The sequence below is a fragment of the Dermacentor andersoni genome, chromosome 2, assembly GCF_023375885.2.
Source record: "Dermacentor andersoni chromosome 2, qqDerAnde1_hic_scaffold, whole genome shotgun sequence".
Taxonomy (NCBI): domain Eukaryota; kingdom Metazoa; phylum Arthropoda; class Arachnida; order Ixodida; family Ixodidae; genus Dermacentor; species Dermacentor andersoni.
Window position 1 is genome coordinate 213019362 of NC_092815.1, and position 15131 is coordinate 213034492.

A 15131-nucleotide genomic window follows, 5' to 3' on the forward strand; every position below is an offset into this window, starting at 1 on the left:
TTACACCTAATTTATGCGTAGCTTTGCACATGTTTAACTGTTAGTAGTTGCTCCATGCATAACTCTTGTCGATTCTCTTGAGTTGCGAAGTTTTCACCCTGCCTTGTTTGTAAAGGGTATAAATCACGCTGTGTCTTATTGGAATGATACCAAGGAAGTGCTTCTTTAACAGCTTTATTCTTTTCGCCCGAGGGCATCTTAGATATTGTTTGCGTTTTTGGAAATGTGTTCGTAAAATAGGTAGTTCAGGACGAGAATTGCTAATGGCTGCTGCATATAGTATTTCTGTTCCATTTCTCGCTGAAAAGTTCACGTCCCGTTTGGGAAGTCATCACACATCAATGCTGCCTGAGCAAACTTAACACGCCGAGTGATTTGTTTGTTTCACAACTTAGTCCTTTCTTGCATGAGTATTGTACTCAAATGAATTATTTCTTATTATGCTTACGCCGCATAGGACTAAACCCGGCCTTGCCGCCAGCGCTGGATCTAATTTGACTGGCGCTGCTCTGCCTTTAAATATATCATGTGGCACCTCTCTCTAGTAATATAAAAAAGTACTGAAAAGTTAGTCTTTAGCTTTGTACGTTTCCAAGCAGCTCCCTTGGGGAATGTAAAATTGCACAAACTGCAGCGGGAACGGTAGTTCATCGGCGTATGCAGCAGAATTGTATCGGCGGTACAGCACTAACACGCGCTTTTATTAACCTGTGTGTTTGGTGACTTCGTTGGTAGTGTACGCGTTTCCATCAATAAATTGGCAATTACTCTTCTTGAGGCGACTTCGACTGCACTTATTCGGCGATGTCACATGTATTCATCGGCAGAAAAATCACAACGGCGTATGCAGAGATTGCACTGTGCGGATTTGTTTCATATAAGTCTGCACTGACGACGGGTGCTTATTATTCAGGTACAGAAGCAGCATTGCGGCAAGGGTAGAATAAAAAAAACCATTGAGAGATTGCATCACTCAACAAAATTTATCGGCTAGTGAACATGAGCTCCACGTCATGTAAATGTAGTTCATGGCGTTTGTCTGCGGGACACACCTTGCACGTATGTGGACCATGTTGTCCCTAACACCGGTAACATCGTGTTCATACCCGCTCGCACAGAGGTCAGCATCTTCCCTACAGCTGTCACCGCAGCAGAAGCAGCCTGGTACCCGAACAAAGGAGAAACCGCAGCCGCGAACTACAGCCATCCTTGCTGCAAAAGGTTGTCGTCTGCTACTGCTCCCGCGTGTACTGTTGGAACCGTCCGCTAGGTGGCTTTCAGTGGCGCCTCTATAGGCGGTGCACGAGGCGTATAGACTGTATAGGTAATCTAGTGAGAAACTATGTCCAGCGCCACTTTACCTTCACAAAGATTGACGTGAGGGCCCCTTCCAACGTTTTTAGATTTCGTTTCTAAAAACGTTGGCCCCTCCTCAGATTTTCCTTCCTCCACATGATCCTCCATGACGATATTGAAAACCATAGCCTCTTACGAAAAATGACGTGCAGCGCGAAGGACTGCGAGTGACGACATACACTCGCAGTCCTTGTATTTGGCGCTGCACGTCATTTTTTTTATCATGGAGGAAGGAAACTGAGGAGAGGCCCTACCCCCTCCGCGCGCTAGGAGAAAAGTGTGAAGGAAATGACGTAGTAGGTTCTCTTTTGTTTTGCTGTTTTTTTAATTTCTTTGCTGTGGTGGCCCCGCCTTTCGGGCCACAATGGCGGCTTTGTTATTGTTCTGTGCGCTCACACGTGTTGCTCCGTAGGTTTCGTACCGTGGCAAAGGCGCCGTGCGGGCAAGTTTGCGTTGGTCTCCGTGTTTTGTTGCGCTGCGTTATCTGGACCGTGCTCTACCGGATGTTGCTGTGGCCAGGTGGGACAGGAGGAACTAAAGTTCGTGAAATGAACGCGCATGCAACGCTGTACGCAATGTACCGCGCCACGGCAATGGCAACGGACGTAGGAATATCCGCGGGAAATTTTGCCCTCTTTGGCGGAATCAAGCTAACGTGCTCACAATCGTTTAGTATTGCTGCGGAGCGCGCGGGTCCGAGCAGCACGGTTGCGCGCAGCGCGGCGTGGTTTCGCGAGAAATGTAAACAAGAGAGGAGAGCTGGCCCGATAGGCGGAGCAGCGCCATGAGCAACGCCAACTTCCGGCTTCACTTTCGCTTCACAAAGAGTGACGTCAGGGCCTCTCCTGAGTTTCCTTCATCCGTGTTTTTTATCATAAATTACCAACTAGCCCAAGTAACAACCCTAGTCCTCTTAGATATCTGCGCTAACATTGCGCTGTGATCTCGGAGGTCATGAAAAACGCTAGCCCGTACAGACATTTTACACAACGCGAACTGCGGCATCTCAAAACACATATAAATTACAGTTATAACTATCAACAGAAATGACATTAATCAAGCTTTCAGAAAAAGTATGATATCAACCAATATCGTATCCAAGTCATGTCGAGCTTGTTGTCGTGCCTCTTGGAGAACCACGTGTTTGTCCGACAGGAAACAAATGCCGAGGGTGTGCAGCGCAGCTATTGTAACCTTTGCACGTAGCAAAGCCCTGGCTGCTATCATATGTGCGAGAATTGAATGACTTGACATAAGCATAATTTTCCAGGCCTCTTAAGCTAAAGCAGCGATGGATACAACGACTGAGGAGCCTCCGGCCTCCCACGAGTTCAACGCTGCCAAAGTGTCGTGCAATGGTGCCGAGAAAACTAATACGACAAACCATGGAGCCAGCGTGACCTGTGGCCAAGACGCTGTGAACAGTCGCGGAACTTCGTTGAGCGACGATGTGTTGCAGGCAGAGGCCGCTGAAAGAATGCAGAACGGATCTAACGAAAACGTGTCGGACGCCGTTCTGACAGTAGCGGTGCGTGGAGTGTCGCTTCCTTCGGCTTGTGAAAAAGACATACTGGCATCAAAGGACGCGACAAGTAGAAACTCTGCGTACAGAAGTTCACGTGCACTTCCTGCATCCGACGACATTGTGGATACTGTGAACGGTACGCAAGCTGACCTTGCGCGTGTTGATGTTCAGCCGTTTATTGACGGGACCGGTACCAAAAACAACATGGAGTGCTTTTCGCACCAGTTAACTTCGTTGCAGTTGAACGAAAGTGCTGGGGACGACGCTTCGGCTGACAGAGATGATGTTGATCGAGCCATTGTAAATTTGGTGTGGGACCTTTTAGGTCGTGTCGATAACAGCAACACGTATGATGCTGCGGTGGTGTGTTCATCTACGGATACTGACAGTATCCGTCGAGAGCTTGTCGGTGTGGAGGAAAGGACCGCAGTCTTTCTTGCCAACAGCTCTCCGGCGAAGGCGCAGCCGCTCTCCAAAGCTCCCCTGGCACCCTACCGAAACAACGAAGAGGATATGTCGGCTGACAGCTCGTCATCCTCCTCTTCATCTTCAGACAGCGACGACGATGTCGTCGTGACGCAAGTCCAGCGTCGCCCCCCCAAAAGAGGCGAGCCCGACGATTGCTCGGACGGCGGCGAAGTCGACGGTCAGGGGTCGACGACCAAGCACTGTGGGGGCCGCGGCGGCGGAAGGCCCCGCTACCGTGGTGTGAAGACTCCGGGCGAGCTGGACATCGAGGACCTGCCCCCCATCGAGGACTTGCACATCACGCTGCCGCGCACTGAGCTCCGGCAGGCGGGCCGCGTCAAGCATGCCGTTGACCAGTTGCTCGTGGTGGAGAGCGAACGAGGTCAGCCCGTGCTCGACCTGGACTCGGTGCTGTTCCGCGCCGACGGCACGGCCTTAGGACGCGTCTTCGACGTGCTAGGCCCCGTGGCAGCGCCCTACTACACGGTGCGTTTCAACTCGGCTCAGGAGCTGACCGAACGCGCCCTGGAGCCGGGTGAGCCGGTGCTCTACGCCCCGCTGCATGCGGACGTGACGCAGTATGTGCTCGAGTCGGAGGTCCGCAAGCAGCGCGGCTCGGACGCCTCGTGGGAGAACAACAACGAGCCACCGCCCGAGCACCTGGACTTCTCTGACGACGAGCAGGAACGCGAGGTTCGCAAGCAGCTTCGCGCATCCCGGGCCGCAGCGTGCGCGCCGTCCTGTGCTGACGGTACGGGGGATCGTCCTGGCGGTGACCAAAGGCCTCGTGGTGCTCCGAGGGGCCGGGGAAGGGGCAGAGGCAGAGGTGCGCCTAGGGGCGGTCATAACAGAGAGCAACAACCGAGGCATCAGCCACCAGAGGCGGCCAGTTGTGGTGTGCGCCCGCATACCGATGGACCTCCAATGCCTGTTCATTTCCAAGAGAGTCACAGTAGGCCTCAGTGGCCACCATCGTTGGGCCCGCAGCAGCGCTGGCCTGGTGGCAGCGAACCGGCGAGATTTCAGCCAAACATGCCACCACCAACTACAAGTCCTTCGCAGTTACCATGGCCTGCAAGTCCACAGTGTAACAACAGTGGGCCAAACATTTGGAACACCCCGCCGCCTTCTTTGTCCAGACCACCGCCACTACCCTGGCAGCAGAGCAGGCCATGGCTTAACCAGCCTCCTGCATTTCCGAACTTGAGGACACCGCCTCCTAATTTCGGCTGTGCCGTGCCATCACCTTGCCCTCCTCGAGCAACTTTCGCAAGCCCCCACAGTCTGCACACCAACACTGCCATGGGTAGTTCAGGCTATCGGCAGGCTAGTGCAGTGAGTCTTCCCGATCCAAGTGCTCTACCGTCACCTGTTTACAACAGTGCAGGGCATAGGGTCCCCTTGTATGACCCTGTTCCAGACCTTCAGCGCATTCTTGCCACACCACCACCACCACCACCACCACCATTGAAAGGCTAAGGGGCAGTTGCATTTTAATACAGTGTTGTTCATGCAGTGGTTCATGTTAATAATTCAAGTTGTTCTTATGGTTTGCTTTTCATAGAAGTGATTTAATCATGCCTGATTTTTGCATCTGATTTGCTTGGAACAGTGTGACATGGCCTGCTTGGCTACAGATTGCATGTTATGATTTGATAACGGCAGTAACTTAAAGACACAAAAACACCTCATGGTGCAAGTGCAAGGCACTGGCGTTGCATTCCATTACGTGTGATGCTTAGTATGAGACCATTTATCATGAAAGGAAAAATTGCTATTCACCCAGCTGTGGCATGAAGCTACAAAGCAATCCCGTATGGGTTTCGTTTATAACTTTGTGCCAAAGTCAGGTGGATGACAATCTTTTCTTTCGTGAACCTTCCTCCACGTTGTATGCTTCTGCAGAATTGATTTGTCATATTCCAGGCCATGTATTTTGCAAGGCAGGTTTTCTGCACTTAAACGTTGCAGTGCATAGAGTTGGAGATCATTTGCCACTTTCGCTTGTGTTGCTGTGACTGTCATGAGTGGGAATGCCCCAACACTTGCGTGTAAATTTTCAATCAATCAGAAAGGTGAACACGTGTCATGAACTTGGGCATCAATGTTCCTTGTAAGTGGAACAAGTGTTTACCACACTGTTTCTCATCGAATGCTTTATGGCATTTTTAATGAATCGGAAAGAATAAAAGGTGTAGTTTGTAAGCTTCTGTTGCCATAATTTCTTTTTTGGAATTTAACTGCTTTACAAGGTGTGGCTTTACAATAAATATGACTGTGCAAAAATTAGCGCTATTTTTTAAAACATGGAAGAACTGAAACATGTGCAACTGTTGAGGTGGTCATAGTTAAAATTAATGAAATTTCCTTTTTTATTGGTAGTCTGAGGTTGTAATCGTAACTTTCTTCACACTTGTCATTCACTCCCAGGTTGCCACACTGACATTATTGCTGGGATTGGCTGCTGGAAGTGATGAGTGGAAAGAATTGAAGGAGGGGAATAGTTGCAAATTATGACTGCTGGCATCTAGGTGCACTAATGCAATTTCTCAGTCACGCTATGTGTAGTCAAACTAGCCTGCTACATTTGAGCGAAACAACAATGGTTTGCTCCTAACCTGCATCATAAGTTTTTTTTTTTTTGCCTTCCAGAAACGAGACCCTGAGAACACTAGAATCTTGCTGACCAGTCTCTTACAATTGCTGTTTTTTGCAGTTGTGAGAGGACAGGCTTGTGCACTTCAGTTGAATTATGAGTGAGTGGTGTCCCTTTTGAAGCAAGATTATGTGTGCCACCGCACTCAACATAGGTTCAATTATTTTACAGTTGTAAAATTTTGTCTCGTTAGTCGAATATATGTTGACATGTTACGTTGAAGCCATGCAGTAAATATATACGTTATCTCGCTTTGCATTTTTCCTTTACTTGCGCTTTTCGGAACCTCCTAATCATCGCCTAAAAAAGCTTAAGCATAAGTGCCTTAATGCAATGAATATTCTGAAAGTCTTGTCACACGTAACATGGGCTAGTGACAGGAAATGGCTCATGAACCTGTACAAAAGCCTTATACATAGTCCAGGGCCGTAGTGTACCAGTTTGCTACTCCGAGTGCCTTAAATATGCTTGACCTTATTCATCACCTATGTATCCGCCTGGCGACCAGTGCTTTCAGGACAAGTACAGTAAAGAGCGTCTATGTAGAAGCTAATGAGTGGTCGCTCCATCTTCAGAGGTCATACATACTCCACTCTTATGTAATTTCTGAGAGTAAACGCAAACCTCAAATATCCCTGTTGCGTAACTGTAAACAATATAATCTCTGGAACACTGTTTAATGATTGACCTGCAGTAAGAGAACCCTTCTTGCTGCATGTACGGAAATGCGGCGAAGAAATGGGTGTGCCACTTTTTGGAAATTCTCTAATAGCTGCGAAGCTGTGCCTGCAGTGCCTTTGGCAGCTTGTTGATTGTGACACATCTATTGTTGAAATAACAAAAAATGGTACTTATTTAACTGCACTTTCTAGAGCTTCGGTTGAAGTACTCTTGCCAGGAATTTTACACAGATAACTCAAAGTTGCATGCTGGCATTTTGTATGCAGCTGTCAGCCTATCGTTTTCGCAATCCAACATTCTGCACCCGGAAAGAATCATCGTCACTGCAGAGGCTCATGTAATACTGTCTGTGGTTCAACAAATCAAGAAAAAAAAAAAGCTACAAAAGGCCATTGTAATCACAGACTCTCCAAGTGTCGTAAGACCTCCTATATCACTCGGGAAACAAAAATCCTGTACTCGCTGATCTGTAGGCACTCCTGTGTCTATAGATCATGTATAGGATCATGTATAGAGCATGTACGTCTAATCAGCACATCATAGCATGTTGGGTACCTGGGCACAGAGGCATCGAAGGCAAGATGCTTGCAGGGGAAATTTCCACATACATTGCAATGAAAGCTGGCATTTTTTTCATAGGTATCCCTGTCACAGAACTAAAGCCATTTTTTAGTGAAAAGCTTAGAAGCTATTGGCAAAGGATGTGCCGTGGAAACTTACAATAAACTTCATTTAAGCAAGCCAGGCTTAGGAAATTTGCAAAAATAACAAAAATGCGGCAAATTGAGGTCATTTGCTGCCGTCATGGGATTGGTTATATGTATGGCACACTTACCTGTTGACCAGTAGCAAACCTCCTATCTGCTGTCAATGCGGCGAGACAGTGGCCATCCTTCACGTCTTGCTGGAGTGTCGAGAAGTGGAAGCAGAAAGGAAATACTTGCCTCTAGCCTGCTAACACCATATTCCTTTTCATCTGGCATTGTGCCTTAGTACTGACCCATTTGTTCAGAGAAACTCAGTTTTTGACTTTCTATAGGATGTTAGTTAGTTCATTAAAAATCATAGTCCCAAGACTTTTGTAGCATGGCATCTCGTTGAAGGTTGCTGCTGCAACAGAAGCATTTTGTAGAGCATGTGCCTCCAGGACCCTTTCATTTTGAGGACCTCAGTGAGGCAGTAGTGCTACTGGCATTTATACACGTTCGTGTTTCATTGCTTCTGAGCATATCTTTTAGGTTCATAGCACATCAAGCAAGTCATTGTCACTATTTTAATATGTATCTTGCTACTGGTTTTAAACCTCAATACAGCCTTGTTGCATTGTCATAGTAAGCCATGTTACCATTTGTCATTAATTACATTGTACTATTCCTTGGCACTCTTTGGCCATGACTGGCCCTTCTGCCATAAAACAGCACATATCATCATGAGCACCTCTTAATCATTGTCTTATGTTTGCTGCGCAGGTGCTTACTCTTTGATTGCTATCTTTAGAGTCCAGGACTTAAATGAGACTGATGACACATATATCTGAAGATGACTGGTGTGACATTCTAATATAACAACCACACATTGTCGATGGCAAACCGGTACCAGTATCGCTTAAATCTCTTGTGTGCAATGTGGCAAGGGTTACACTGAACTTTTTATCTTCAGCAAGGAAGGTGAGGGCCTCACAAAGCCTTGAAGGATAGACCAAAAGTGGACAGGATCGGCACTGTGTTTGACGTTCACTGTAATGTTCATTGTAGTAGGTATGCCTATTTGTATTCACGGTACTATTGCATGCTGAGCATTGGTAATCCTGGGTAAGCTTCTTTAATTTCTGCCTAGCCACATAAAGAAGTTCACTGCCTTTTGAGTTCTTATAGAATATCTTCCATATTCTATATTCCATCTTGCCTATCTGAAACTCACTTTCAAGTTTGTCTACTGACTGCCCACCCTGGGGCTTGTGTACTTACCACACGTCGTTTTTCCCAATGAGGACTTTCATTACACATATCTATGCTCTAGTTATCTACATACAGTGATCCATTTATCCTAGTCTCTTCTCAAAGGGTAGCTTTTGTTCTTCTCTCCATGCAAACGATTCAAACACATACCTGCTGATACCACTCAATTTACACTTTTTCCATGTGCAATTTTAGTTTACCTACATCTGTTTGGTTTACTTATGGCCTCGGCTGTATTTAGATCATTAAAGGACATTGAATAGTTACTTATTTAGTTCAGACTGATAAAGTATTATTTGAAATCCAGTTAATTTCACGGTGATAAGTTATTAGAAAAGGAAGGGGTGGGCTATATTTTTTGAATTTCGTGCCTAAGCCTCTGCCAGCACGCCGAAGTGACATCATCATTTCCAAAGTATTTTTGGCAGCGTCTCGTGCGACACGTGGCTCCTCAGAGGACTCTCAGAATCGACTCGTGCAATGCACGGAAGTGACGTCGCTTTAATAAGTTAAACTAAAAACAATTGAAATATATCAAATCTTACTAAACAATGCATTGAATTTACAACAATATGAAAGAAAGTTGTCTTATGCATTAATGGACACATTTTTATTAAAAACATCATTGCAAAATGTTTTCAACTGTACTGTCATGCATTTCTGTATAATAATAGCCAGCATTCAATGTTACAAGACAGATAAATATTATATCTATCAGATGCCTGCAGAGAAGGAAAGCAATTTTATTGAGTGTCTCATGCGCTGCATCCCCCCGCCTCACCTGAGAATCCGAGGGATTGTGGTGTTGTTGCCACACGTGCACGCATGCTTCTCCACCATTTTTTTTCTGGGTGCCGTCACTTGGCATGCATGTGTGTGCAGCAGACGAAAAGCACTGCTAGTGTACAGTACATGTCCATGTGTACATGTAATCACAGCTGCGCAAACATCACTGACAGGGATCGGGGAGAAACCAATGCGGCCGCCACCATTGGGCACAATTATAAACGGAAGCTTTCTTTTGCTGCGTTCCCAGGATTAGCCGCGTCCTCGTGCATATCGTTGAGTGATATGAGCAGATCCTTGAAAGAGTAATAAGTAAAATGGGCTGGTCCCGGAGATCTTGAAAATGAAAATGAAAGGTGACTCAATTGTGGGCCTCGCTTGTTGGGCTTGGAAGGCTAAAACGAAAGCAAACCCATGCTTTGCCATTGGTTAGTTATCAATTAAGGGAACACATTATGAGGTCAGGTGAAGAATGCACCTGTGGAGAGTGGGAGCTTTGCATTTCAAACCTGTTTGCTATAGTGATACACATTATTCAGATTCTTTTATATGAAATGGCGGAACAAAAACAAATTGACTGCAAGTATGCTCCACATTATAGCCATTATCATTCTGAGCTTAAAGCCTCCTTAAATTTCTGTGTTAAGTCTGCCACTTGCACTTGATCGAATTCTACATACACAAGATATTAAAACACTTGCACCCTGAAACACTAATGATCCTTTAAGTTATAACAAAATCTGTCATTTCGGACATCTTCGTTCTGCACAAAAAAGAAAGGCATTGCAATTCCTCTTCTCAAGGAAGCAAGCTTAGGGCCCATCTTTGGCAGCTGGCTACAGATCTGTGGTACTTACTGTAGCTGTCTGCAAAGACTTCTAGAAAGCAATCAATCGTCGTCTCCTACACTTTCTAGAAATCTAAATAATCCGTATCAATGCGGCTTTAGGGAGGGCAAGTTGACGCTCAACGACAATTGCACTGAGCCCATCAGGTTCTTCGTATCTATATTTCCAGATATAAAAAAAAGCTTGTGACACGACATGGTGCTATGGCTTCTTTTGAGACTTTAGTGCCTTAGCACAGTGAAGGTATATAAAAACCATAAGAATGTGGTACTAAGCTAGTTTCATAAGTATCTGGATGGCTTAATTGTGTTAGGTACCTGCTTACTGAGGCTTAGAATTAAACGAGCTTGCGGCACTGGCAGATTCCAAGCCCTGATAGCCCGGGCCTCATCTGAGAATGCCGGCATTCTAGCGCTCATAGTATGCAGTGAGCTCCCCTTTCTCTTCTGCTTATTTTAATGATGGCCCACCTCGTGATGGCATGCCCAGGATCCACCTCTGGCTCGCGGAGGAGGCAGTGGGAAACGCCACTGATAGAGGCCCTGAAAGTGGAGCTCCTGTTTCATTCATGGACCTAAAGCTTTTTTTCTGCAGAATGATCAGAAGCTATTGGCAAGACACATGGAATGTACAAAAGTCAGTAATGAGTTACACTTAGGGCAAAATGACTGAAAGATGGGCAAGTTGGTGCTCATTCATAGCAATGCCATGGCAGCACTACGCAACACAGATGAAAGAAGAGAGGTGAAGAAAATAAAGTCCTACACTTTATTCACAAGAAATTTCTTTATTGAAGAAAAATGCTTATATATATATATGTGTACTATTTATGTGTTTGTGTCGTTGAGGCAACAGAAAAATAAATCACAAAAGTAGATTCGCAAAGCCACATGATAACAAAACAATGACAGAGCATGGTAGAGTAGATGCGTAAAAAAAATAGCCAAAAATAAAAATGTAACAACCAGTCATTTCACATTAGTACACACGTCATCTAGATAATCAAATTTCTTGGTCACAAGGGTTGCAGAATAAGCCTGGATAATAGATTTGTCTTGTAATCTGTTGATGTAAAATGCTTCAATTATTTTGCTCATTAATTTGTTACAGTGATGGGGAAGCATAAGTGTGTGATTGAGCATGGGGTACAACCACATGAGTGACAGTGACTGGCTAAATGGTAAGGCGGTCGAGACAAAGAGAAGGAACGGTCGTACTCCTACACTGTGTTGCACCTCGCTACAAGATAATGGGATCAGGTATACCACGTCTAGTTAGCAGCATACACACTTGGACGTGTATTTTGTCTGGGGACCAGATTGTGCTTTTTTGTTTACCTTTTATGCTTCATGCAGCCTCATCCCTATGGAAAGACAAGCAAGGTGGCTGGAATTTGAAATGTGAAGATTAAAAATGAGTGGCATGAACACATTCTTCTGATGAGCAGTGAGACATTAACATGCAACAAGTGTGAAGGGTCTACCTGTTGTCTCTGTCTTTATGGAGAACAGGTAGTCTATCCATAAAACAGGTCTATCCATAAAACAACATAACAACAATTTAATATTATTTTACAGACACTATACTGATATTTATTTATTTGACAAATACTATCAGCCTTGTATAAGCTGTGACAGGAAGTGGGATATAAAGTGCACCTGTGTAGCTTTCAACACAGCCCTTTTCCTTGGCAATATACTTTTCAATAACAAAACTGTCATGTGCTTTTTTTCAGTGATGCTGGATATATTTCAGGCATGCTTTTTTCAGGATATATTTCAGGATATATTTCAGGATTTCAGGCATGCTGGATATATACAGTGTCTTCAAAGTCGTAAGTCATAGCATTGCCTCCAGTTGGAGGCTTAAGCCGCAATGCTGTAGTGAACATGGAGCGCTGGCTTCCAGACCACTGTGCATAAGGGCTATGGCAAGGCCCAGAGTGCTTGGTAAAAGACCACACCAGTTCAAATGCTTGATCTTCTCATCTACTCGTGCATTTTAGTAAACACAAACATCACTTATAGGTCGGTAATTTTAGCAGTATCTATATTTTATGCTCCTATACAGATAGTAATTTTAGGTCTGCAAAGAGCCAATACTTATTATTCATAGCAATCCATTTTTGTTTATTGTATGTATCATGCAACATTCCAGGCCCTTGTAGTATTAAACATCAGATATAATAACCCCGATTTATTAACAACTTTTCAAAGCTGTGAAGTCTGGCTTGTGTGATAGCCGAAAGGCCTTTCGTGAAACCGTGCTGTAAAAGAGAAGGAATGTTGTCGTCTATTGAAAGCTATGCAGAAGTATGTGAAGATAACCTAAGGTATGAGTAGTTTACTAGAAGAATACGCAAGATATTTTTAGCGATGATTAAGGCAGCCCCAAGTTTCCCTTTTTCAGTGCTGAGGCACTACATGTGCCACCTGGCACATGGAGCTGATGTCCTAGTTTTGAGATTAAGTAGCATGAAGACAGGGCACTGACACAATTTAAACATCATCAGTACATGAGAGGCTTGTGACCAAGATTTTAAAGGAAAGAAAAAAAATGGCTACATTCCTGCATGCTTAGCTGTAAAAGACATCTAAATTGTAAGCGTGATGCTGCCAGATCAGTACACTGCATAGATATTGGTGATGGCTAAGGCTTTACTAGCTATCAAAATAAAGCTTCACATGTTGGCTTATCATGTGCGCCTTACAAGTACGCAGCACTTCCCTGTGAAAATTGTTTTAAGAGAGCAAGATACTTTTTGCCAACAATCGAAGCAAAAGAAGTAGCCTCAAGGAAGCTTTTGTAGGCTAAAATAGCTTCACTGTTCAGAGAACACGCTGGTTTACCTGCACAGGTACTAGTGCAGCCTATACTTTTGAAGCGAGATCAGGATGTCTTAGAACATGCACCTATAAAGCGAGATATAAGAACGAAGAAAAAGCATGTGCTTGCTGTGGTGAAGCTAGGGAAACGATGGAGCATGTTTTATTAGAATGTGAAGATATCGGCCCAGCGGTCGATTTAGGCACCACTGGACTCCTTGAAGCCCTTGGGTTCAGCAAGAGCAGGGGAAAGTAAACATGTCTGCAATAGATATTAGTAAGAGGTGATTGGAAGATTGGTGGAAGAAAAATAGGGAAACAACAAAAATCGGAGGCATACAAAAAGAAAGTTCACAATAGGGGGTCAGAAAATTTAGTTATGAAAGCTCATTGTGCGTTTCTTTTTCTTTTTTTTCTTCTTTATCCTAGGTAGGACATTAGGCAATATAATAACAAGAGTGGTGGCGCAACCCGCCACCCCGTTCCAAAGGGGATGCTCATAACATTCAGCCATCCATCCACAGGCGAGAATTTAGATTTGAAATTTAGCGTTAAAAAATCAAATGTTATGGTATTCAATGAAAGCAGTGAACAGACAGCGGCAATACAGGGCCAGCAAATACCTCGGGTAAAAGAGTATAAATACCTTGGTATATGGATAGACGAAGGCAACAGATGTATATAAACAGAGGAAGAAAACAATAACAGTAAAGGGGAAGAGGAATGGCAGCCATATTGAAGCACCGAGTGCTACAGGGATACAATAGGTACGAGATGCTTTGGGGTATGTGGAAAGGTGTAATGGTTCCAGGGCTTGCTTTTGGAAATGCGGTTGTTTGCTTGAAATCAGGGGTACAATCAAGACTCGATGGCAAGCAAAGGTCAGTGGGTCGCCTCGCATTGGGCGCTCACGGGAAGACTACAAATGAAGCTGTGCAGTGTGATATGGGCTGGACTAGTTTTGAAGTGAAGGCAGCTCACAGTAAAATCTATTATGAAGAACGACAGAAGCATATGGAAGAAGGTAAATGGGCTGGGACAGTGTTGAGGTATTTGTACAGCAAAAAGATTGATTCACAGTGGAGGAAAAGAACTAGGAAGCTTACCAGCAAGTATGCAGCCTGTAGGGTGAGCAACACAGCAACAAAGAACGCCAAGTGGAAAGTTAGAGAGCCTGAAATAATCTCATGGGTGGTGGTAGAAAAAGAAGAAATCAGGAAAGAAACAATTTATAATAACTCAAAGAGAAGCTTTCTACTTTTTGAAGCGAGATCAGATATAAGAAGACAGAAGAAGCATGTGCTTGCTGCGGTAAAGCTAGGGAAACGATGGAGCATGTTTTATTAGAATGGGAAGACATCTGCCCAAAGGTTGATTTAGGCACCTCTGGCCTCCTTGAAGCCCTTGGGTTCAGCGAGAGTAGGGAAAAAGGAAGCATGTCTGCAATAGAGATTAGTAAGAGGGGATTAGAAGATTGGTGGAGGAAAGGGTTTCAGAAAGTTTGGGTACGGGAATTTATCACTTGCTTTTTTTAATATATGTAGGACATTAGGCAATATAAAACCTAAAGCTTGGTGACGCAATCTATCACCCCGTTTTTGAGGGGACGCTCATAGCATGGATCTATTCATCCTGGTAGAGTCCCTTGATAATTTGAAAGTACCGCCACGGCCGCTCAATGGAAACGCACTTGGGTAACGCCACTCTTTGAACTCTGGCGCCGCCGCGCGACCTCCTCGCCTCCTCTGATCGCCCCTTGTGTGTCTCCCCCCCCCCCTCCCCCCGCGGGAACCAGTTTTGACCCCGTTTTTTTCCATGACGGTTGGTCTCCTTGCCGTTGACTTTGGAAACGCGCGGATCTTGCGTTATGCTTGTGTTTTACTTGTTCGTTGGCGCCATTTTTCTCCTTAGTTCGGCTGCCTCGGCGGAGCGAACGTTTCACGCTGTGTTTCCTGCGGTCTTGTGCTAGCGCTATGCCGTGCTGCAGCGCATATAACTGCAACAAGAAGCCTGAAGATGGTTACGCAG

The 15131-nt window shown here is 45.0% G+C and overlaps 1 protein-coding gene across 1 annotated transcript; it reads left to right on the top strand.

Moving 5' to 3' along the window:
* The first annotated feature begins 2460 nt into the window (after positions 1-2460).
* On the top strand, positions 2461-5554 carry LOC126540147 (uncharacterized). Its single transcript, XM_050186934.3, has one exon. The coding sequence runs from the start codon at positions 2648-2650 to the stop codon at positions 4826-4828; it is 2181 nt and encodes a 726-aa protein (XP_050042891.1). The 5' UTR covers positions 2461-2647; the 3' UTR covers positions 4829-5554.
* Positions 5555-15131: the final 9577 nt, after the last annotated feature.

Excerpts from the sequence above, each read along its gene's own strand:
- LOC126540147 (XM_050186934.3), top strand. The coding sequence starts at position 2,648 with ATGGATACAACGACTGAGGAGCCTCCGGCCTCCCACGAGTTCAACGCT.